This window comes from Meles meles, chromosome 5 (genome assembly GCF_922984935.1).
Source record: "Meles meles chromosome 5, mMelMel3.1 paternal haplotype, whole genome shotgun sequence".
In the NCBI taxonomy this organism is placed as follows: Eukaryota; Metazoa; Chordata; class Mammalia; order Carnivora; family Mustelidae; genus Meles; species Meles meles.
In genome coordinates this window covers 8,874,367-8,899,812 of record NC_060070.1, presented here as the reverse complement: position 1 = coordinate 8,899,812, position 25,446 = coordinate 8,874,367, and the positions used below count along the sequence as shown (strand labels likewise).

The 25,446-nt window shown below is 45.4% G+C and overlaps 1 protein-coding gene across 1 annotated transcript in view; it reads left to right on the top strand.

The window, feature by feature from the left end:
• The first annotated feature begins 3,212 nt into the window (after positions 1–3,212).
• The window catches only part of FNDC1 (fibronectin type III domain containing 1), a 108,328-nt gene continuing 86,094 nt past the window's right edge, over positions 3,213–25,446 (top strand). Inside the window, exon 1 of the mRNA XM_046006351.1 lies at positions 3,213–3,498. Within this exon, the coding sequence (XP_045862307.1) occupies positions 3,393–3,498 (106 nt within the window). The 5' untranslated portion in view covers positions 3,213–3,392. The remainder of the gene's footprint in view (positions 3,499–25,446) is intronic.

Here is a 25,446-nt window from a genome sequence, read left to right as displayed (position 1 = left end):
GGAGTATTATGCCTCCATCAGAAAGGATGAATACCCAACTTTTGTAGCAACATGGACGGGACTGGAAGAGATTATGCTGAGCGAAATAAGTCAAGCAGAGAGAGTCAAGATGGTCTCACTTATTTGTGGAGCATAACAAATAACATGGAGGACATGGGGAGATGGAGAGGAGAGGGAGTTGAGGGAAACTGGAAGGGGAGATGAACCATGAGAGACTATGGACTCTGAAAAACAACCAGAGGGTTTTGAAGGGGTGGGGGGTGGGAGGTTGAGGAACCAGGTGGTGGGTAATAGGGAGGGCACGTACTGCATGGAGCACTGGGTGTGATGCCAAAACAATGAACACTGTTATGCTGTAAATAAAAAAAAAAAAAAAAAAAAGAATGTCCTTGAAGGCAGGTTTGGTAGTGGGAGGGGTTGGTAGAGGCTCCGTGGGTGTTGTGTGCTGGGGCAAGCGGTCCGGGAGGGGGTGCCACCCAGGAGGAAAGGGGGTGGGGTTCACTGCTAACAATCTCTCTTCTTCATCACCTTCTCCAGGGCTGGTTACTCTGGGTAGCGTGATACTACCGGGTATGTGTTCTGGGGACACGAGGGTCTTGCTGGGCACCAAGATTATGCTGGTCCTTTCTGTGGCTTGCCCTGGGGGTAGCCCACTGGGCTGCTGATAGCAAAGCCCCTGTCACCTGTCAGCTGGCCCATGCCATTTTAGAGGTGACCACCAATCTGTGCTGCTGAATATAGGTTGGGTATGCAGTAGGGGCTCATTAAATGTTTGCTGAAGAAATAAGTAGTTTCCCCATTTTGAGCACCGATACCTGCCTATCTGCATGGGGTCCGAGGCGCATGTGGCTGGTGTGACCTGCTCTGTGCTTGGCAGCTCTGTGCCTCTGTTGTACCCTCCGAACTGCAGCCCTGTGGGAGGTGGTGCCGGACCAGCGCAGGCTGGAAGGCAGCCAGACGTGTGTTTTGCTAGCATAATGCCTCAGCCAACTTCTCCAACTGCCAACCGCAACTCGAAGATGGGACATTTTGAGCTTTTGTTCCACCCCGGTTTACTAATGCCTTCTCCCCAAACTAGACTTCCTAATTCTGCAGGATTAGAGTGAGCGCACCCTGAGTGAGGTCTGCCTACGGAAATTACATGCAGGGTTAAAGCCCTCCTTGGGGAAAAAAGAGAATAAAGTAAGAGAAGGGAGAGGCAGCATTTAGAATGAGGTCTGTAAGTTTCACAGCTGAAATAGCCCAGTGCTTGGGATTGTAAATTTTTGTGTGTAAGCTTTTTGAGGCAAGGAGCTGCCTGAGCCTCAGTCACAATTTATCCCTAGATTCTAACACAGTACTTGATGCAAAAACCGCTGTTCCACCAACATCATATAAAGGAATAGATTAATGAATGTTTTCTCTCGATCTAGCCAAGTTCTATGCCCACTGACAAGTAGTGGGTGATAAACTGGGATATCTAGCTGCTTCCATTTGCAGTATGTTTGCCTAATGGCCTGGGGCCACCAGACAGAAACTTAGAGTAAGGTCTGTGGGCTTTCCTATCATGCAATCAAAACATTCACAATTAGAATCTTCCACGATTCTTAGGCTAGTTCGGGTATCTGACATCTTAATCCTTTATGTTCCACTAATTTGCAGTATATTTGTACAGAAGAGGACTTGCCTTGGTATCGCTTTGCAGCGGAAACTAGTCAGAACTTCTGCCCAGAGGAAGCATGTTTCAGGCAATGATGGATTTATGGAATTGTAACCAGCACTTCTCTCCTGTGTCTTCCAAACCTCGAGAAGGTGAATGAGGTAACATTGAGGTGTTGTGTAATTGTCTGCTAACAAAGATTGCTCACCATTTGGATGATAAAGAGGTGTCTCTGATCCATCTGTTCTGGACACGGGGTGAGCAAAACATAGTTTTATTTGTACTCTCTGCTTGGATCCTGATGCTTTTGCTGAAAATCGAATAGGAGACATCTGGAGGTACATGGTGTGGTGGGAAAGACATGCACCTGGAGTCAGATGGAGTGGAGGAGGGCGTCACCTACACTGGGTGGACAAGCCACATAAACTTTTGGAGCCTTGGTTTTCTCTCTGTAGATGCAGAGCAGTGTCTCTAAGATTGTTGTGCAAATCAGAACAAAACAGATACCACTCAAGAATGTATGATTAAACTAAGCATTTTGAGATGAGACCCTCAGGATGAATGAAGAACAAACCTCACTGAGAAGCGAGAGAAACGTTCCCAAAAGGAAGGCCGAAGGAAATAGAGGTTCGTAGCTGATCACTAGGCAGGAGGCACCAGCCAGGGTTTAAGGTCAAGAATGTGTTGTTGTTGCTTTGTTTCAGAGAAGAGATACCGCATTTCTCTTTTTCATAGGTCCACAGTTCATTCAACAACCGTTTCCTCTCTGTGGAACGACACAAACCTGGTCAAGTTTTGGGGTGTCCCGATGGAGGGCCGGCTCAGGGTTAGGTTGTGAGCTCGCGCCTGAGCAGCTTGGCGCGGAAAGCGGGGGCCGCCGGCAGCTCTGGCGCAGGTGTCCCCGTGGCCTGCAGGGGCGCTCCCAGCCGCTCCGAGGGGCGCGAGGCTTCCGAGGGCGAGAGCGGGCCACACACAGGTGGGAGTCCAGGTCAGGGAGCTCCGAAGCAGTAACACCACCGATCCTAGAGGAGGCCGGGTCAGTCAAGGCCTCGGGCCGGAGACTCCCCGCACATCAGGACGGATTCCTGAGGGCAGGTGATGAGCTCCACAGAAAGGACAGCCTGAGCAGCAGGGTCCGAGGACATCAAAGCCCTCTCCTGGGCGCGCGGGGTGTGGGAAGGCCGGGCTGAGCCGCAGGAAAGGCCACGATGTGCAGAAAGAGGTGAAGGGTCGTGGCTCCCGTCCCCAGCTTTGAAACCAGGGGTATCGACGGGATCGTAGGTCACTCTTGGGTTTGGCGGCGATGGGAGCCAGTTCTCGAGCCAGAAAACGAGAGGCGTTAGACAAGGGGAGGAAATTCTCACTGCCCTGAGAATCACCGAATTTTCAGAACCACCAAGCGGGGTTCCGGGGCGCTCGGGCACAGGAGCCCCGACGCGGCACCCGGTGCCCCTCCTGCCGGGGCCCGCCGCCCCGCCAGCCCGCCGCCGGCAGGGGGCGCCCGCTCGCGGCCAAAAGGCTCGGCGGGCGGCCCGAGGCCTCAGTACACGGCGCGGCGGCCGGTGCGCGGGCGGAGCGATCAGCGCTGGGCCAGGGCGCCGCGGCCACCGCGCAGAGCGCGCGCACCCACACGGACGGCGAGGACCCGACGGCTGCGCCTCCGCGCTCCCTGACTCCCTCCCAGCGCCCACCCCGCAGCCAGCCCGCCCAGCCCGCCCAGCCCGCCGAGCTCGCCGCGCACCCCGGGCTCCCGATGGCGCCCGAGGCCGGGGCGGCCCCGCGCGCGCGGTGCCCGGTGCCCTGGGTGCTGCTGCTCTTGGCCGCGCTGCTGCCCGTCGTGTCCCCGGCGGGGGCTCCAGGTACGCGCAGTCCCGGGCTCGGCTGCCCGACTCTCCGCGCCTCCTCGCCGCTTCTCTGTCCATCCTCCGCGCATCACCCACCCTGCCTGTCGCTCCGGGGACCGCCGTCCCGCTCTGTGCTGTGCGTGTCGTGTCACTAACCTGTGCGTCCTCATCGCTCGCGGGTCGCGGCGCGGAGGGGCGGCTGGGGACGCGGGGTCTGGGCACTTGGCACCTGGCGCATGGAGTCGGGCGCGGGGACACCATGGGTTCCGGGGACCTCAGTGCCCTTGGTTTCAACTTTGCCGTCGAACGCCCCAGAGTCCGGAGACTCGAGCAGTCAGGCTAACTTCCTGGAGAGATTCAGGCAAAGGAAAAACAAGAAAGAAAAGAGAAAAGCGACGCTTTGGCATTGCGGTGGAGGTGGGGGTCATATTTTTCTTTGCAAGAATTTCCCTGTGGGGATCCTTTCCTCAGTTCACCTGCCCGGAGGTAGGGATGTCTGTTGGAGGGTGGCACTCGGGAGACCAGCAGGGCGGCAGGACTCTTCTAGAAGCGCAAGGGGGAAAGCTGCGAGCCTCCCCGGGGGCGGTCGGGTACCCCGGCGCCCAAGCGTCCGCGGCAAACGGACGGAAGCCAGTACCTCTGGGTGGTAACTTTGGAGCTGGGAGACGACCTTGGTCTTGAGAGGAAGGAGAGGTAAAGTGGGAGAGCTGATTTGGGAGAAGCTCGCCCTTCCCGGAAGAGACAGGGCTGGGGATGGGAAGGATGCTGTCTTTCGGGGATGAAACGTGAGCAGCACTCTTCAGAAAATACCAGCGTGCTGGGATCAGAAGCTTTGAAGGTTTCCTGCAGAGAGTTAAAGTTTGTGGTGGGTTTTTCATCGCTAAGCCTTTGGTGGCCCTTGTTCCCACCTCCTGTGCAGGCATTTTCACACTAGAAACGGCGAGGCTTTTGTTTATGCCATCAGTTTGTAGGAATCCAAGAAGTCCACATTTTTGTTGATACTATTCACTCCCAGCTGGGTTATAAAAATTCAGATGTGATTCCAAGGAAGGCTACTTGCTTGATGATGCTATTTAGTGTCCTTATTGCCCTTTTAAAAAGGGGAAATGAGGGACAGTTGGGGGGGGTCACGTCTTGCAGTTCTTTATGGTGGGTACCTCTGCAGCAGGTTTATGCCACCTGGTGGGATGACCGAAGTCACTTCTTCCTAAAAGGCAGGACCAGTGGTAGATTTTGTTTTCCTCTCTTAACAATCTCTAGGAAAGCATTGACTGAATATTTGGTGCAGTAGTTAACAAGAATAAAGCTATTTTAAAACCTTTCGACTTCCCCACCTACAACCCATGGCTTCTTCCCCCACCCCCACCCCCAAATTAAGTTTTCTGAATGTTGAAAGAGTTTTTGTTTCAGAAAATGGGCTGGAGCTGGAAATAATGCTAACCTGGCTTCATGATGATTCCAGCTTCACTCCTGCTGGATTCCTCTGCCACCTGCCCAGTGGGTTACATTTGCGTGTGCCTGGAGTGAGGGTTCTGTGTGGCAGCTCCCGAAATGCTATGCCCTCGCTTGCCTTCTGCTCTGTAAATTCACTGAGCTGTGGAATGTGAGAGCTGGAATGCTTGCTGGCACTTCGCTCGACTGTGTTGACGTGGGACTTGCAGGAAAATGATGATCAGACTAGAAATGGACCAGCACATTTTGAAATGAATATCTACTGCCTTTAAATGAAATAATAGAAGGAAAGAAAGAGATATAATCTGCAGACAGCTCCCCACTACTGTGAAAGAAATCACGGGGCACATAATTTATTTCATCTGCTCCTCTGGAAGACTTCCTGTCTGTCCTGCCGTACATAGCTGCAGTCGCTGTTCCAGACTTGGATTCTGGGTCTGATAGCAAGGCCATGGGCACACCGCTCCTTCTCTGGCTGAATCAACCCATGGGCCCAGCTAGCTGCCTGAGTCAAGACTTCCCCTGCTCCCCAGACCTTGGGGAGGATCCAGAATCCTTATAATGAAAGCACCCAGAGCCACTCTAAATGGCAGGCCACCACAGCTCAGAGGAACTTTCCTTAAAACAGAGGAGATTTGCAGGGCACATGAAAGATCAAAAGAAACCCTTTACTTTGGTGGTCCGTTAAAACATAAACCAAAATAAGCAAATGGTGCCTCCACCATCCCTCCCTGCAATAACCTGCTAGGTAGCCATTGAGATTACAGTGGCACTTGCCAGTCTGATAGGATACATATCTCTAAAAATGTGAGGACACACTTATATATATTTCTAGCAGTTCTCTTAGGGTGGTTATGGGTGACTTTAATTTTTTTCTTTAGAACCTAAATATCCTTTCAGGGAATTTGCAAGGTCAAAACAATCTTCAAAGAAATGGCAAGATACTGTTTGTTTGTTTTTTTCCCGTGTTGATGTTTTCTGCAAGGGTAGAAAGCTTGGTGGGTGAAACTGCCAGTATTTTAGGGTGAATTGAGGTTTTGATGCCATAATGAACTAATAGTCATTGAAGTGAAGAAGAGATATGCCAGTTTCAGTTAGGAATGTCCTGGTGCAACAGTAAAAATTATTAATTTTACAAATCTCTACCCTTGGATGCATGTCTTTTTAATATTTTGTGGGAAGGAACAGGAAAGGGACATAAATTACTTCTGTGGACTGCCCAAGTTCAGTGATAATCCTGAAGAAAAATCCTGGTAATCCTGAGGTAATCCTAAGGAAAAGCTCTTGTGTAATAGTTTGAGTTGTGAACTGAACTACCTTCTTTTTTCATGGCACGCCATATTTACCAGAAAAAATGACCACAGACAAACTTGGGTATTTGGAGGACACCTTCTCAAAGATGAACAAGAGGACCTGTCACTTCTAGTAAAATAACGGATAGTATGTTTTACCAGTGATAAAATTTGAGCTTTCAGATGAAAATTGGAATTTTGCCAAGTCTTCTCCAATATCATTTGAAAGCTTCCCAATGCTTAAAAACTTCTCTAACAATATCGGTGGTGAGATAAATGAATGTGATGGTTTAAATATTGTCTTATAAAAACGTGTCAGCATTTAGATGACCTACATAACCAAGTGAGCCAGTAAATTCCAAGTGACCAATGCATAAAGTTACCAAATCTTGCCTAGCTAAAAGATCCAGCCAAAGTGCAAGAGAGCCCAATGGATCTTTCATGTAACAAAGTATGAAAAATTCTTTATACAGTTTCAGATTCTACATCACAACCAACCTTGAAGAAACCGCTACTTGATGAGTTTTGGTATAGTATCAAAGATTTTCCAAAAAGACTCATGAGACTGTTAAGATACTTTTCCAGTTATAGAGCTGTGTGAAGTTGGATTTTCTTCAGGCACTTCAACTACAACATATTATTATAATGGACTGAAGACGTAAGCAGAGAAGAGATCCTGCTGTCTCCTATTGAAGAGATGTGCCAAAGTGTAAAACAATGCCACTCTTCCATTTCTTTTTGTTTTGGAAAACACTTATTTTTCATAAAATATAAGTGTTTTAATGCCAATATGAAATGGCTTGCTGCTGCTATTTTAAAATGATTTAACGCATGCAGAGGAATGCATGCCTAGTTTATATTTAGTAGATCACAACAGATAAAACCAACATAAATATAACCTCTGGGAGATAGTCATTAATTTAAGAGTAGACAGGAATCCAGAGAAGAGGAAGTTTGATAGCCCCTGGGATAGAAAGGAGAAGTAGGTCCTCCATCAAGATGCCTGACTCTGAGACTCAGTGCGGTGTCATTCACATGCGGGGTGGCCAGCCTTGGACCAGCTAGTCAGTCTCCACTAGTCCAAGTGAATGGAAAGATTCCTTCCATCTCCAAAGTCTTCAAGGGTCTTCCTGTGGCCCAATCTATGCCCAGTTCTGCAGGGTTTCCCACCTACTTTTGTCCTCTTTGAGAAGAAAGGATGGATATATCCTTTCCTTTTGTCTTGTGCATTGGAGCCCACCCAGATGAAAGAAATGTTTAATTCATCAACATTCATCAATTTGTTGCTGTAGAATCAGAGGTTATAACAGAATTTCAGAATGACAGTTCATGTCCTTGAGGAGTTGTCACCGGCTGGTTCCAGAGGATTATCAATATGTCTTCCCAGGGCCATTCATATCTCTAGTTGAGTTATAAAGCTCCATTCCCTGAAAACAGGCAGGGGAGGAGGTGAGGAGTGTGTGTGTGTGTGGGGGGGGGGGGAGTTGTATTAGTTTCTTATTTATTGTTGTAACAGGTTACCACAAATTTAGTGGCTTAAAACAACACAAATTTATTATCTTGTAAGTCTGGAAGTCTGAACTCTGAAATAGATCTCACTGGGCTAAAACAAAGGGCTGTGTTCCTTCTGCAGGGTCTTGGAGAGAATCTGGTCCTTAACATTTTCAGGCTTCTAGAGGTGCCCACATTCTTCTAGCGGCCTCTCCCAGCAGTCCTGTCACTCTGTTCTTTCCCACACATTACCTTCTGTGACTCTGACCTTCTTGTCTCCCTCTTTCACCTATGAGGACCCTTGTGATTATATTGGACCCACTGGAATAATGCAGAATAATCTCTCCATCTCCAGGTCCTTTACTCAATCACATCTGCAAAGTCCATTTTGCCACATGAGGTCACATATTCACAGGTTCTGGGGACTGGGAGATGCCCGTCATTGGGAGCTGCTATTCTTCTACTGCAGGTGAGGGTTGGAGGGGAGGCTAAAAGCAAACATTTCAGGAAGGACCCCATCACCTGTCACTGAATGAGGAGCAAACATTTCTTCATTGTTCCTATGGAACTGGGGATTTCTTAAGTTATCATTAAATCTCTTATAGGACATTTTATTTCAGCCTGAAAATATAGAGGCGAGTATTTAAAGGTATAAAAATGAAGAAGAGAAAACATACATATATTTACTTGTTAATCCATAGAATATTTATGTTGGAATATATCCAAACCTGAAATTTTAGGTGACTTTGACAAGAGCTGGGTAGCTGGAGGCAGGGACAGATATTGCTTACTTCTTTTATCAGTTTTAGCAAGCATATATTAGGGCATATGGAGAGGGTTATTGGTTATACACATGAGCTAACATCTTTTCCTTTCTTATAGAATTTATCCTTGTCTTGTTGCAAAGAGTATGAATTTAATTCTGTTTTTGGGAATTGTGTTATTATTGATTTTTCATTAAGGAAATTTCTCCAGTATGGGCCAGATGGTTAAAATTTAGAAATTTTGAATAAGGAATCTTTGTGCCACTGAGAGTTAGGTGGCGTCATGAGGAAGACACATTCCTCCCCCCCCCGCCCCTCCCCCCCCCCCCCCCCCCCGCCTTTTCCTCTCGGCCCCGAGGGCGGCCGCGCTTGCGCCCAGTGGCCCTTAGAGGGCGCTGCTGGCCTTGTGGCGGCGTTACCACAGCCCTCTGGCCCATTGCACTGGCGCCCTGGCCACGGTGGCTTTACAGAGATAAGAAAACTAGGATAAATGTGCAGTTATCTGCTTTGGGTTTCCCTTAATGTTTGCCTTTTGTCAGCTTTGCTCCTTATTGAAGCTTCCTTCAGACAGTAAGTTAGGGAGGACAAATCATGCGTGGGCGCCTGGGTGGCTCAGTGGTTTGGGCTACTGCCTTCGGCTCAGGTCATGATCTTGGGGTCCTGGGATCGAGTCCCGCATCGGGCTCTCTGCTCGGCGGGGAGCCTGCTTCCCTCACTCTCTCTGCTTGCCTCTCTGCCTACTTGTGGTCTCTCTCTGTCAAATAAATAAATAAAATCTTTAAAAAAAAAAAGATTGGAATTGAGTGCTTGTTAGTCTTGATCATTGGCGAGGGGGAGCATGAAAGCCTAAAGCTAAAGCAGGGGTCGGCAGCTCTTGAGCCCTGGGGGACCCATGGCGTCTCTGCCGGCCCCCCAGAACTGCAGCAGCTGGAAGACGTGGAGGGACAAGGGACGTGGGAGGAGGACATGGACCTTTTGAGTACTGCCAGTCAGTTTTGAGTGAGTTGATTAACCCGTCTCAAGTTCCTCCCGGTTGACCTCCCTGGATGCTTTTTGTATCTGGGGAGAGTAATGCGCGATCTAAGGCTGATTTCTAAGTCTAGCAGAATAGCTGGAGAGCTGCTCATGTTATTAATCACATTTTTCGGCCGTGGCCCCTTGTATGTGGAGGAAATGATCAAATTATAATAGCATCATAATCTATATGGTACACCCTACACAATTCTACTTTCATTTTTACCTGGAGTTCTTCAGTGTGCATTTTAATTTCTTTTTAATACTAACTGGCAGTTAAAAGTGCCACCAAGTTTAACATTCATCTCTATGTCATGCCATCTGATTTTCGTGGCAACCTCATGAAGTTGGTAACATCCTCCCCTCACCACAAGGGAACTGGGTTCCCAGGAGTTCGTTGGCTTTCCCAAAGTCTTGTAGTTTGCAGTATCCCGGGATTTGGACCCTAGTCTTTTAGACCCACATCCTCTGTGCTTCCTGTAGGCTAACCCAGCTCCAATTTGGGTGTTTGCTGAATTCCCCGTGTTTTCTCCTTTGGGCTGGCAGTGGGAGCTGGTCCACCACTTTTGATTGGCTCAGAATATGCCCTTCTAAATCTACGCCACAGTCACACTGCCATTGGCTGTTGAGAAATGATCCTGTCACACACCGAAGCATGCTGAACTCTAGTAGGGGTGAAGTTCAGATGAGGTTGTAGTGAACCTGTTCCCTGCTCCAAATCTATTTGGCATTGGGTACAAGCTCAATCTTCATGGCAGGCAGTGTCCCTTCCTTAGTGACTCCTGTTAAAACTTGCCCTTGAAGGAACCCTCCTACACTGTTGGTGGGAATGCAAGCTGGTGCAGCTACTCTGGAAAACAGTATGGAGGTTCCTCAAAAAGTTGAAAATAGAGCTGCCTTATGACCCAGCAGTCTCACTACTGGTTATTTACCCTAAAGATGCAAATGTAGTGACCAGGGTCGCATGCACCCAAATGTTTATAGCAGCAATGTCCATAATACCCAAACTATGGAAAGAACCTAGATGTCTAGATATCTATCAGTAGATGAATAGATAAAGAAGATAAAGAAGTAGTCCTTATATAGGAATACTATGCAGCCATCAAAAATGAAATATTGCCATTTGCAATGACATGGATGGAACTAGAGGGTATTGTGCTAAACGAAATAAGTCAATCAGAGAAAGACAACTGTCATATGATCTCTCTGATATGAGGAATTTGAGAGGCAGGACAGGTATTCGTGGGGGGTACAGAGGGAAAAAATGAAACAAGATGGGATCAAGAGGGAGACAAATCACAAGAGACTCTTAATCTCAGGAAAAAAACTGAGGGCTGCTGAGGTGGGGAGGGGGGATAGGAGAGAGGGATGGTGTGGCTGGGTTATGGACACTGGGGAGGGTATGTGCTCTGATGAGTGCTGTGAATTGTGTAGGACTGATGATTCACAGACCTGTACCCCGAAGCAAGTAATACATTATATGTTAATAAAAAATAAAGATTAAAAAAATTTTAAAGATTTTTTTAAAATAATTTTTTTAATTTTTAAAAAGAATCTTTTTAAAGGCTTAAAAAAAAACTTGCCCTTGAGATCCATGCTCTGTGTCTAGTTAGTTACAGAAACCCTCAGAGTTTAATAGAGTGGTTGTCTGTGGATGCCTGATCCTTATGATGGAGCCTTTCAGCCTTGTGTTGTAACCACAAGGTTCCCAGAATTCAAGTTTGTTTTCAGCAGACCATGTAAATCAAGGAACACTGCTGACAGACATGAGTTGTTAATCTATGGGTTTGACAGACATGAGTTGTTAATCTATGTCACCTCATAGAGGTGAGAAGACTGTAAGAGCATTATTGTTAAGGTGTTTGGAACTTCTCAGAAAACAGTATTCTCTAAATGCTGGGATTTGTCTTTTAGGGATTATTTTATTGGGTCCCATCTCTTCACCCACATTTGCTGCACCTGACCTAGCTGCTAATTTACACTGTGTGTGTTTCGACGGCTTATAATTCTGCAGGCTTGTTTCTCATCTACAAAGTGAGGGGATCGGACTATGGACATGGCTAAGGGTCCCTTCTGGTGGTAACTTTGCATGAGTCTCCATCGAAAGGGCATCCATCCATCCATTCAGTCAGTCAGTTAGCATTAATATATGTCGGATGCAGAGATACCAAGTCTAATAAACACAGTCCTTCTGTCCAGAAGGCATAGGCTGAGGGGAGTAGGGGAGGTAATGCACACAGTGTGGTACATATTAGGACAGTCCCTGGGGGGAATCGGATTGGACATCCAGGAAAGCCATATTTGAGCGGGGTTTTGAGGAGAGGAGTGGGCATTACTTAGGGAAGGAGGGCAAGGAAGGACATTTCAGGTGGAGGAACACCGTGCCATGTGTGTGAAGGCACAGAGAGGCAAAGAACATCGTGACAATTTTGAAGAAATATGCATTTCTGGTGGCTCCTGCAAAGTGGCTCCTGTGGGAATGGTTGCATTCAGGGCTGGAAGGACAGCCCTGCTAGATGGTCCAATGACCATTGAAGTAGTGTGCACAGTGGGGAGTCGCATGGATGCTGAGTGGCGGACAGTGCAGGAGTCAGGCCAGGGGGGTGGTGTTCTTTTAGATCTTCTGATTTATTTGAGATTTGGGAGGTTTCTCCATACTTTATAGACCAAGCTGATAGATCCTAACTACTGTCTTTGCCTTCAGTTCTACCTGAAATGTTCTAGCATAGCACAGCCCCATCTTGGAATGGGTTCCAAGTTACCATGAGTCTCATGCCTCCACACGTGGGTAGATTATAGTTAAGATGGGGAGCTAAACAGTTGAATACAATGGCTTTGGGGTCAAGGGTGGTTCTGGGGATGGAATTTAGTTTCCAAGGGAAAAAACGGTGTCAGTAATTTTAGGAGTTCGTGGGGGCAGCAACAGTGGGTAACTTGGGAAGGAGAAAATCAATGGATATAATTTATGCAGGCTCTTAGAGTCTAAATAGTGACACTCCGTTCAAAGGCCACCTAAGCATCCACTCGTTCTGGGGGTCTGAAGGCTGTTATGTGGTGGACAGGTGGTTGGTTAGAGCCAACAGACACAGATTGAGGAGGAGACTGCGCTGTCCTTGGCACAGGGTGGATGGCGGGTTCCATAGCACCGGCTCTATGGCTATACTAGGTGGCATTGCAGTGAGCGGTTGGGTGCACCATGATGGCTAACTTGGGAGGACGGCATGTTTGTCTGGGGTGAAATCCCACTGGCAGTCACTGCAGCCAGAACTCACAGCGCTGGGCAGGGGAACAGGCCAGGGACCCTGACAATCAGGTGTGGTCTCCTAGGAGCTTGGGAGCAGCAACCTCAGCCAGGCCAGGCCATGGCGGCCTTCTGAAGACCCCGGCCAGGGGCTGCTGTTGGCCAGGTGATGGCTGGGCAGACTGCCTTCTTAGTGGCACCATCTTAGGACAGCAGAGTTTTATAAAATAAAGTCCCCTAGGGAGACGTGATGGTGCCACACAGCTGCTTGCACCTAGAAACAGAAAGCTTCGGGGAGCCTGTTCCACAGTGAGACTGGTGTGATAGGCAGGGGGGTGGCTCAGTTTCCAAGGGTGCTATCAGCGATCCTTTATCAGGAGTCTGCCCTGGGGTGCTCTATTCCCCCAAGCATCTGGATTAGGATTTTGGACTCCACTGTAGGCATAAAGGACTATTTCTTAAGAATGGCTTCTTAAAGCGTCATCTTTGAGGTAGTTGTAGTCACATGCAATTTTAAGAAAAAATGCAGAGATCTCCTGTATCCTTTCCCCAGTGTCTCCCAAAGGTGACAGCTTGTATAACTCTAGTGCAGGGTCTGGCAGGCAGCTGACATCTCTACCATCCACTACGGTTCCCGTCTCACCAGTGTGACCTGTGGCTTGTGTGGGTTCCTGTGTAATTTTACCATGTGTGTATGTACGTTCACCTTCCTTTTTACCTAACTCCACCTCACCCTTGGCAACCACCAACCATTCTCCACCTCTATAATTCTGGCATTTCGAGAATGTCATATAAATGAAACTATGCAATATGTTACCTTTTGAGATTGGTAAAAGCCTATTTTTAAGAAGTATTTTCGCCCATTCTTGAGTGCTTGAGATCACTACAGTTAGCTTGCCAGTATTTTTGTATGTTCTGAGATCTCGTGGTATGTAATTTGGCATAGCAGGAAATTACTGCTTGCTACTCTGGTCCAGGCCACCTTATTGGGATTACTGCAAGAACCTCCTTATTGGTTTCCCTGCTTCTGCCCTCTTTCCCTACACCTTATTCTCTAAAGAGGAGTCACAGTGGTTCTTATGATGCATGAACTCACAGAAGTCACAGTAGCCCCCCATCTCTCTTAGATAAAAACCCAAATCCTAACAAGTTTTCAGGGCTACACATAATCATCTTCTATACCACACCCTCCCTCACTGTCAGCTCCAGCTCCCTGGCTTCCTTGCTGGTTCTGTAATGTGCTGGGGACCTTCCAGCCCCAGCGCCTTTGTATTTACTGTCCCCTCTGCCTAAACAACTTTCCATAAACATCTATGGGTACATTTCTCACTGTCTCCAGATTCTTTATGCAACATCTCATGGGGCCTTATGTGACCACTTTCTCCCCAGTTTAAAAGTGTAATCCTATCCCTACCCCCCAACACTTCTTATCCTGGCTTAACTCTCTCCACAACCTTTAGCCCCACCGGATAGTTCAGGTACTTTGCTTTTGTAGTTGATAATTGGCTGTTGTCCTCCATTGCACTATAATCTCCATGACAGCAGGACATTTTGTTAGTTTTATTCACTGAAGTCTCCTCATTGCCTAGAATGATATGCTGTCTGCAGAGAGAAGATGCTTAATAAATATTTGCTGAATGGTTGGTATTGATGAGTGCTTTCTTTGGTATTGATTACATGTGGTATACACCAAATATATTTATGTACATGACCTGACAAGAACAGGATATGTGGGGGTGGCATGTGTGGGGCAGTGTCCTGCCTCCATCTTACTGTGACATTGTGAGGTCAGCCCCTGATTTTTGAAGAATGTTGGCTTGTGTTGGAAGTCCATCAGCAGCTGGAGAATTATATTTCATGGTATACCAGTTTCCAAGGGCTGCCATAACAAAAGATTGCAAACTGGGTGGCTTTAAACAACAGAAATTTATTCTCTCATAGTTTGGAGGCTGGAAGTCTGAAATCTGTAGAGCAGGGTCATATTCTGTCCGAAGGCTCTGGAGAAGACTCCATCCTTGTCTCTTCTTAGTGACTGGTGGTTTCCAGCAATTCTTGATGTTCCTTGGCTTATAGATGTGTCACTCCATTCTCTTGTCTCCTTTGTTATATGGTCTTCTCTATGAGTCTTCTTATAAGGGTAGTGGTCACAATGGATCATGGCTGAACTTAATCAAGCATAACATCATCTAAACTAGATTATATCTGCAAAAACCCTATTTCCAAATCACGTTCACAGATATTGGGCATTAGCCTTCAGCATAGCTTTTGGGGAGACACAGTTCAACCCACAACATATGGTATGCCTACCAACACAATTCTTTTTCAGTAGGTGAAAGAATTCTTGCAGCTTCCAGCAGTGGGCCATAGTTGAGCCGTAGGAAGACATGAGTCACTGTGTTGTACTCTGTGCTGAACTGTCAACCCAGAGTTCCAAAGACCTACGCACATTCAATCCGCCTAATTCATAGATCAAACCTGGCTGAATCCTTAATTCATAAAGTAAGTCATTAAGTAATTAACTCATATCTTCTGTGACCAGTGACGATGCTAGGCTCTGAGGCACAGGGATACAAAGACTTAATAATGAAATCAGGATTGATGTAGCAATAAGTAATGGCATCGAATGTGACGTGTAGCAATATAGGATCATCTAGTACTTTCTAATCAACTTCTACTCATCAGATATAGAGTTAAGCTCCAAATGTTTTTATTTTACTTTATTTTGTTTTGTTTTGTTTTGTTTTAGGTGTTCCAAGATTCCTTGTTTATGCACCACACCCAGTGCTCAATGCAATACGTGCTCTCCATAATACTCACCACCAGGCTCACCCATCCCACCATCCCCTCCCTTCCAAAACCCTCAGTTTATTTCTCAGAGTCCACAGTTGCTCATGGTTCATCTCCGCCTCTGATTTCCCCCAATTCACTTTTCCTTTCCTTCTCCTAATGTCCTCCATGTCATTCCTTATGTTCCACAAGTAAGTGAAAGCATATGATAATTGACTCTCTCTGCTTAACTTATTTCACTCAGCACAATCTCCACCAGTCCTGTCCATGTTGATACAGAAGTTGGGTATTCATCCTTTCTGATGGAGGCATAATACTCCATTGTATATATGGACCATATCTTCTTTATCCATTCGTCTGTTGAAGGGCATCTTGACTCTTTCCACAGTTTGGTGATTGTGGTCATTGCTGCTATGAATATTGGGATACACATGGCCCTTCTTTTCACCGCATCTGTATCTTTGGGGTAATACCCAGTAGTGCACTCTTTCTATGAAGTTGGCATTATCCTGGTCCCCAAACCAGGCAAAGACCTATCAAAAAGGAGAATTTCAGACCAATATCCCTGATAAGCGTGGATACCAAGAGTCTCAACAAGATCCTAGCTAATAGGATCTAACAGTACATTAAAAAGATTATCTACCATGACCAGGTGGGATTTATCCCTGGGATGCAAGGGTGGTTCAACACTCGCAAATCAATCAATGTGACAGAACGAATTAATAAGAGAGAAGAACCACATGGTCCTCTCAATTGATGCAGAAAAATCATTTGACAAAATACAGCATCCGTTCCTGATTAAAACTCCTTAAAGTATAGGGATAGAGGGAACATTCCTCAACTTCATAAAATCGATCTTTGAAAAACCCTCAGTGATTATCATTCTCAATGAGGAAAAGCTGACAGCCTTTCCTATGAGATTGGGAACATGACAAGGATGCCCACTCTCGCCACTGTTGTTCAACAAGTTCTGAATGTTTTTACACTGACATACATAAAATTATAATATTAGCAGGAGAAATCAGTAAATTTGTGTGAGGACTCTTCCTGGTGGTCTCACCTGAATATTCGCTCAATCTTTACTTTTTTCCTGTTCAGTAAAATTTGGGATCCACCACTATCTTTCTCTTATCTAGACTATAGTCTCTAGTCGAGACTCCTAGGTGATGAGGTGAGGCAGCCTTGCTCTCTCACAGACTATCTAATTTTGGACATTCTTTATGTCATAGAAAAATGTCATGTCCTTTTTCTGTTGTAACACGTGCCCTGGCCTGCTCTGTTTTTTTCACATTTCCTCCCCCATCCAACATTGCCTTTTATTATTTTCTGATAGACTGGGAGAATTAAAACCTCTTTTTGTGGTTCATAGTTCTCAGAATCCACACGTGTACCTGCAGATATCTGAGCAAACCAGGGCCAAGGGGAGGAGAAAATAGAGGCAGAAGACACTATGCTCCCCAGCTTCCCTGTGACACAGGCTGATCTTATTTTATAGCTGTGTCATCACCACATTTTGACTCTAATACCTAGGAAGGAAGAAGTCTTGGAGATGAGACATGGGGTATTGTCTGAGCAGATTACATGTCTCTCTCAAGGAACGTGAGGATTTTGAACTAAGAGTCTCTGGGATGAGTTCTGTGGGGTCCACTGATGCTCTGAAATTATAAAGAGTTTTTATTACAGGAAGCAATTCAGAGCATTCTCAGGGGTAAAGGGCAGGCTGGGTTAGACTCACAGAAACGCCTTGATTAAATTTCCTCTTGGAATTCAAGCTGTGAGACTCTTAAGCATAGGAAACACACCAAGGGTTGCTGGAGGGGACGAGGGTGGGGGGATGGTGTAACTTAGTGATGGAGGGCATAAGGATGCAATGAGCACTGGGTATTATATAAGACTGATGAATCACTGACCTGTACCACTGAAACCAATAATACATTATATGCTAATTGAATTTAAATAAAAATAAATAAATTTAAAATAAGAATTCAAGCTGTGGAAAGCACTGGTTAGGTCTCCCACACATGGCGGAAATCTCTGGCAAAGACCCTCCTTGAATCTCACTAATGTCGTACTTTGCTCTCTGATCATCCTGACTTGAGAAAGTCTTCCTTTCCCCACCCTCTGAGCCCTGATAATGTTCATAATTAGTAGCATTCAGTTGATATTAAATGTCTGATACCCTTACTCTTTTTTTCATGCGTCAGTACAGTGCTTCCCTCCAAAGCCTGAAGATCACTGCCTTCCTTAGACAGCTGTGAATTTATTCACTTGTATTCCCAGGGCAGCAACTTGCATACTAACTCTGTGTCACCCAGCTGAGGAACACATTCACGGAGATACACCTTTGAAGAGGGGGGAATGTGGGGAATTTGACTAGGTAGATCTGTCTAATCATGGAAATTACTGAAGACTGTTTTAGGCACAGAATTGATAGGCAGATTGAAAAGGGGAAGTTGACCAGATTACCTAAATTTCCTTTCAACTTTTAAGATTTTAAAATTTAATCCAAAGACTATTTCCTGAGGAAAATGAAGACCCCAAGCCCACTCCTACTATGTGAGGAGGGAGAACTGACCAAGATCCCAGGTACTAGGAATTATGCCCAGTCATTTTCTATTGGGTTTTAATTGGTGACATCATCCCCTCTGTGGCTCTTCTGCCTCCCACATTAGTTGAGTGTCTTATGATTTTCTTTCACATTTTATTGTTGCATCAGTCCTTTGAGGATAGCTGTAGAAGAGGAAGTAATTCAGTTTTATATTTTCCAAGAGAAATTTTGATGACCTATTTCTTTTGTTTTAGGCCCTCCTTCCTGAAAGTCTTTCCACTTCTGTCCTCCAAGATGCAACTTTTTCCCTCGTTCTCCTCTTTATAACTAATGGTTCAAATTAAAATGTCTTCTTAAGTCATTCTTCAGATATCTATATTCTTTGGGTCCCACTGGAGATGTCTTGTACACCGTTGGACACACGGAAGCTCAAAGGAAAAGCCAGGGGTGCCTGGGTGTTTCAGTCAGATAAGCATCTGCCTTCAGTTCAGGTCATGAATTGGGGGCCTGGGATCAAACCCCTCATCAGGCTCCATGCTTAGTATGGAGTCTCCTCTTCCCTTTCCCTCTGCCCTGCACCCTAGTCATGCTTTCTCTGTCTCTCTGTCTCTCTCTCAAATAAATAAAATCTTTAAAAAATAGGAAAAGCCAGGGCGCCTGGGTGGCTCAGTGGGTTAAGGCCTCTGCCTTTGGTTCAGGTCATGATCCCAGGGTCTTGGGATCGAGCCCCGCATTGGGCTCTCTGCTTGGCAGGGAGACTGCTTCCTCCTTTCTCTCTGCCTGCCTCTCTGCCTACTTGTGATCTCTGTCTGTCAAATAAATAAATAAATAATCTTTAAAAAAATAGGAAAAGCCAGGACTGGAGTTATGAATTTGGGAGCCATGATTTTATGGATGGCATTTGCAATCATGGATTAGGTGTGCTAAGGAGGGAGAGAAGACAAAGGGGGGTGCATGCAGAGAAGAGAGAGGGCCAGAAGCTAGACTCTGGAGTACTCTAACATTTGAGTTCTGGCAAAGGAGACCAATGATGTGGAAGAGAAACCAGGGAGGATGGTGTCCTGGAAAGCAGGTGACAGTGGGGTCAGGGAAGACAGAAGAAAAGGTACTTTGAGGAGAACCCCTCAGCTGTCATTGGAAGTAAATAGAGTATGTCAAGGACCAAGAGATGAGTGTTTGGCAACATGGACTCTTCCTAGTATTTGTAAGAGTTCACTCAGCACAATGAGCTCAGGTTTCACCATGAATTCTTGTGTCACCAATAACTTCCATTTTTTTTTTTTTTAAGTAGACTCCATGCCCAGTGCAGAGCCCAGTGCAGGGCTCAAAGTCACAACTGTGAAATCAAGACCTGAGCTTAGTTCAAGAGTTGGACACTCAACCAACAGAGTCACCCAGGTGCCCCAATAGCTTACAGTTTTATAACTTTGGTTCTGATTTCTGTCCAGGCCTACATTTATCTCTTTCAGTTGAAACTGCAGCTGAGAGGCAACAAAGAGTAGTATAAAGAGCATTGTCTTTGGGTTTGGATTTGGCTTGGTTTTACCACCATAACTTACTAGCTGTGTGTCCTTGGGGAGTCAGTGAACTCTATGAGACTCAGTTTCCTCATTTATAAAAATGGGGATACCAAAGCACAGTTGATACAGTTTTTATGGAGATTCAAGAGCTGATAGTCATGGTAATCTAGAACTCTTTTTTTTTTAAGATTTTATTTATTTATTTGACAGACAGGCAGAGAGAGAGGGAGAAGCAGGTTCCCCTCTGAGCAGAGAGCTGGATGCGGGGCTCGATCCCAGGACACTGGGATCATGACCTGAGCCAAAGGCAGAGGCTTAACCCAGAGCCACCCAGGTGCCCCTAGAACTCATTTTAATCACCTCTGAGTCCCCAGTGCCTAACTCAGAATCTGACACGTGGTAGGTATTCAACATATGTCTGTTGCAGAAATAAATGAGATGTCTGGCTCTTACTAAATGGGTAAATAACAAATATTCATTCCTTTTTTTTTTCTTTACTTCCCTCTCTATTTTTTCTTGATTACATATGACCCCACTACAAAACCTAAACTCCTTGTTCATGAGGTATGTTGAACATTTCTTTCCTCTTTATTGAGAGATTGTTTGCCTATGACTTTATTCATAACCATTAACTGATTATCTAAAATATTAGTTTTTAAAATATGAGAGCATATTTTAAAAGATGATTATTAGTAGCAGTCTGGGTTGTCATTGGTCCCATGTGGTCATTGGCTTCTGCTCATATCTGTTTCATTTACTCTGTTTCATACCTGTCTCTCCACAACATTTGCTTGGCTTATCTTCTAAGGGTATTTTTCAGGGAGCTTTCTGAATAAGATGAGTGGTGATTTCAGTGACAGTAATACCCAAGTGTTTAACATAGTTAGACAATGACTTTCACATTTTGGGAAAAGGAATGAATTTTCAGGGAGTTTTTTTTGGCTGGCATGTCAAGCAGTTTATAGTAGGCTGATTTTAAGCTGGACTAGCAAACAATGGTAATTCTTTGAGAAACTATTCCTCAGTTGCGAATTGAATTTGAAGAATGTGCAAAAGATCCCACAAAAGCCTGGAAAGTACTGTGTCTAGTGGGATCTCTGATGCCGGTCAACAGCAGGCATGAGCTCTGTATTCCTTTTCAATCCATAAGTATTTTCGCTTCTCGGTCTCTTGTTTTCTTACTCTCTCTCTCTCTCTCTTTTTTTTTTTAAAATAAATATATCTGTCCAATAACTCCAGTTCCATTTCCCTAAATCATTCTGGAAATCTGGTGGTTTAGATGGGGTAACATTCTTGTCTTTTCTCTGGAACAGTAGCTTTTGCTTATATTAGTTCCTGAATAAAACGGCCAAGAGCTTTAAAACTTTAAATCCTAACAATCAAATTCTGCCAGCTTTGTGGGTTAAGTTTACTCTAATTTTTGGCTGCATCATTTTCTGGACAGATGTAATGACTCAAGTCTGTGGCATACTGACAAATAAAGTATTGACATTGTCAAAATCAAATTCCCAGAGCAGGTCCCTTAACAACAACAACAGAAATAAATTAAGTTAAAAAAAAAAAGCAGCTCTCACTTAGAAATCAAGAGAAAAAGTGGCTTGATTTTATGGGTCCAGAAATGATGACACCAGGTAGCAATGGACTGGGTACTAACGGCACAATATCTGATAAACGCTGGCTAAACAGGTAAGAGAATTGTTTATCTCACTCATCAGTAATCTCAGGAGCAGAGAGGCTAACCAGGTTCTTTCCATTTTTCTAGTCTGCCATCCTAGGCTGGGCCATTACACCCAGGCTTGTCACCTCATGTTCCAAAATGGCTGCTGCCTGGTTAGGTGTCATGCTGACATCCCACGGGGGGAAAAAAGGAAGGTGCAAAAGGTCAAAAGCACAAGATAGTGGATCTTAACCCCTTTATAACACTTTCCTGGAAATGATAGCAGTAACTTCCTCATAGGTGTCATTGGCTAGAATGGATCACATGACCACCCATGGCTACTGGGAAGGCTGAAGGATCATGAACATTTAGCATCCCTGTTTCTATTGTGAAAGAAGTCAAGGGAGGAAGAAGCCAGAAATGGATCTGCCATGACACTTTCTGAATTCAGTGCAAGTTTTAAACTGTCATAAATTAGTTGGGAAACTGGCCATTCTTGAGTGAAACTAATAAAAATTCAACTTAAAACATCTTAGAAGACATCTTGAGAGAGAAGACAGATTCACTTTAAGAGTATTCTTCGGGCTTGATCATTTGATTTTAGTTTTTCCACTTGCTGCTTGTTTTGAAACAATTCCTTGCGGCTTCATTTTGTTGTCCATTTTGTGTGTTTTCCTGCTTTATAGATCTTCCCCAAGGTGGCTGACAGGGAGGAAGGAAGATAACGAAAGGGATTAATGTGAGGTAAACTATATTAACAGATATTCTGCCTTTATCTCTTCACCCCACTTTCTCCCCCAATACAAATAAACAACCTAGAATCTAGAACATTCTAGGCAGAAATTTCCTCATTACCCTTGAGGGTAATGAGATGGCATTTGAATGACAGCCTTTTTTGGGTGCAGGTGGCCTTGGGTGGGAGCTTGGGAGTCAACTCCTAAGGAGAAAGGGACACAGGAAAGAAAGTACAGTCCATGCAACACTGGGGATCTTTCCTTGGGAAGTCCTCATGTCCTGGCAGGAGAGCTGGGCAGCCTAGGGCATGGCCAGCTTATGTGCAACACTATCATGCCCCCTCGCCCCCCCACCTCCCCGCCACCCCACGACCCAGGGAAGCAGTTTACCGAAGCTACATATGAAAATGTCTCTTTCTGTGACATGTAGCCACCTGAGAATTGCCCCAGGTGAAAATGCTTGCGCAGAGGCAGAGGCAGTGCTAACTGTCTGGGGAGGATAGAAAAGGACTCAGACAAACTCTACTCAAGTTTGGCCAGCGGCATGAGTTTTGAGATTTGGATGGCTTCATTTGGCTTCTTTGAGCTGATGGAGAAAAAATGTGATTCACAATTGTATTCGGTGACCATCTAGTGCCCTTATAAGCTCATTGGCATGTACGCCTTTGAATTTGGCCATTTATTCTAAATAAAATGATGCTTTGTTGTGATCAAAATACTGGAATAGCCTGAGGGTTTGGGGACACGGGCAGGGAACTCAGGTTTAGCTGAGGAGAGAGGTGAGCAGAGCACACACCACTAGGCCTCACTCATCCCTCTGTTTATTAGGAAAGTCTGCCAGCAGTGAGGGTCAGGGTGCCCCAGCCACACACCAGAGCTGTCCGCGGCATTCTGAGTCTTCTGGTTTCTCACTCTACTTGTGTATGCCCTCAATAGGTGAACGTGACAGGACACGTTGGGCATGGGGGTGGGACCCAGTAACAGGGGAGCACATTGGGACAAGGGAAGGTGGATTGGGTTTTGAGGAATGCAGACCAGGGATAAAGTCTGGAGAGCTCTGGCTGCCCTCAGATCACCCGAAGGACCTGGGACCTCTGCTTGCCTTGGTGTTTCCCTCTGACGTGAGGATAGCACTGTGTGGCTTCCCCGTGGTGGGGTCAGAGGTTCTGTTTGCAAAGTTCTTTCAGGTCTGTGGAGTGTTTTTTAAGTTTAAAGACTCCAAGGACCTAGACTTCCAGACCTAGGCTTTATTTTTTTAAATCAGTTATCCATAGAGAACCATGCCAACTGTGGAAAACAATTTTATTGAACCCCATTCATATTGGGAAATGTCAGAAGAGGAGCCAGGCCATTATTTTAATACTCAGACTATGTCTACCCAGCCCTAGTCTTCCAAGGTGGAAAATGCAGTCAACCGTATGTAGATTATACTCATATCAGTTTTTCTTCACACCATTGCAAAACAACCTGTATTTGCCCTGTTTTGTTTTTTTGGTTGTCCTTATTTGTTTTTGAGGGGAGCATCATAATTATTTGGCAAATATAATTCCATCCATTTGACAAGTTATTAAAACTTGGCTGGACATTCCAGTGTTTTGCCCATGTGTTGCCAACCATCTGGTTGTTTCTACATTTGTGACTGTTCCTTTTATGTCTGGTATCTTATGGACAAGGGCCGAATTTTTCCACCTTTCCTTGGAATTATAGTCTCAAAGTTGTAGATCACACTGATTCAAAACCTGCCCCCCCCCCCGCCCCGGTTTACATCCTAACCTTTTCTGGCTTATTGATTGAATTTTTAGTCAAACACTCATGGTTGCATCTGTGTTTTCTTCATTTCAGTCTGGGAAGTATTTGGCGGTTTCCAGTGGAAAGTAAAACTTGCATTTCAAACACAGACAAAGTAGGGAGACTTAAATAAACACGAAGGTTTTGTTGCATTAAAGAGCAATCCTTAGTATACTTAAGAAATAATTTTAAAATTTTTGGGGTTTTAAGGGACTAGTTTATTTCTTTTCTTTTTAACATCTTAATTTTATTTTATTTTTCTCAGTGTTCCAAGATTCACTGTATTAGTTTATTTCAAAAGCTCTTAACATTCCTTTGGGGGTTTCCTTCTTAACCAAGTTTGTCTACTCCTCTCCTCACCATCAACTGCCAGACTGGGTGGGCTGCACAGAGCCCTCAGCTAGGAATGGCAGCCATCCCTGGCTGGTATTTGCTTTAATTTTTGGGGCGGGGGTGCTTTCTGCACACTGGCAGCGTTTTGTGACTAAATGTACTGGCTACTGGGATAGCTTCAGAAAGTTATTTTTGACTTTCATAGAAGATCTTGATTAATCCATCAGGGTCTGACTGCAAGGGGCCAAAACGCCAACTTGAACTCATATAAGTCCCCAAATTCATTGCTTTGTGGAGCTGTATGTTCCGAAGTGAGGGGGTTCAGCTGGCCTTAAGGAATGAACCTCGGAACCAGGACTCTAACAGCCCCTGGACACTCTGTCCATTTCTGGTTTCTCCTTCGTGTGACATGAAAGCTGTCACTAACAATTCTAAGATGCTCCTGCCACAGCCTCATGACTGGAAAGCAGAGGCGGTGCCCAGGGTCTGGTTCCAGTTAGAATGATTCCAGTGAAGTCTCCTGAGCCATCTGAGCTCACATGAATAGAAGTCTGTTACCAGAACTGGGAGAGGCTTCGTTGGATAGACAAACATAATATGTGTTTTTTTACACTGCACATTTTGGATTTGCTGGCTTATAGAGATTTGAGGGTCTTGGGGCTCTTTAAGAATTTAGGCAGGTGGAAGATTTTGGATTTGATTATTTTTACATCAGGGAATCCTGAAGAATTCGCACCAGTTCCAGAGAAGGATGGCAGGGGCTTTGACCCCATCTGGGCACTAGATGAATCTCTTCTGGCCGAGGCTAGACAGAACGGGAAGTAAGAGTGGAAAGAAGCTTAGACTTCAATTTCTTTAGATTTTAAGCTGTAAGACCCAGACAGCTTCACTCTTGGACTCTAAATTTTCCTTAGGAATTTCATAATGGGATGGACTTACATTGAAATGGAACATTTTTTTTTAAAGATTTTATTTATTTATTTGACAGAGAGAGAGATCACAAGTAGGCAGAGAGGCAGGCAGAGAGAGGAGGAAGCAGACTCCCTGCGGAGCAGAGAGCCCGATGCAGGGCTCGATCCCAGGACCCTGAGATCATAACCTGAGCTGAAGGCAGCGGCTTAATCCACTGAGCCACCCAGGCGCCTGAAATGGAACATTTTTATATTGCTGGTATTGTATTATCAGAATATGTGTATGATATATCACCCCATTGCCTAAACTCTGGTGGACTACTTTGGACAGCATGGACTGGTCAAAATATGAGATTGGAAAGGACAGGCAAGAGTGGATTTTTAGCCTAGAGGTCAGTGTGGCTTTGGAGTTGACCAAAGAATGAGCCTTC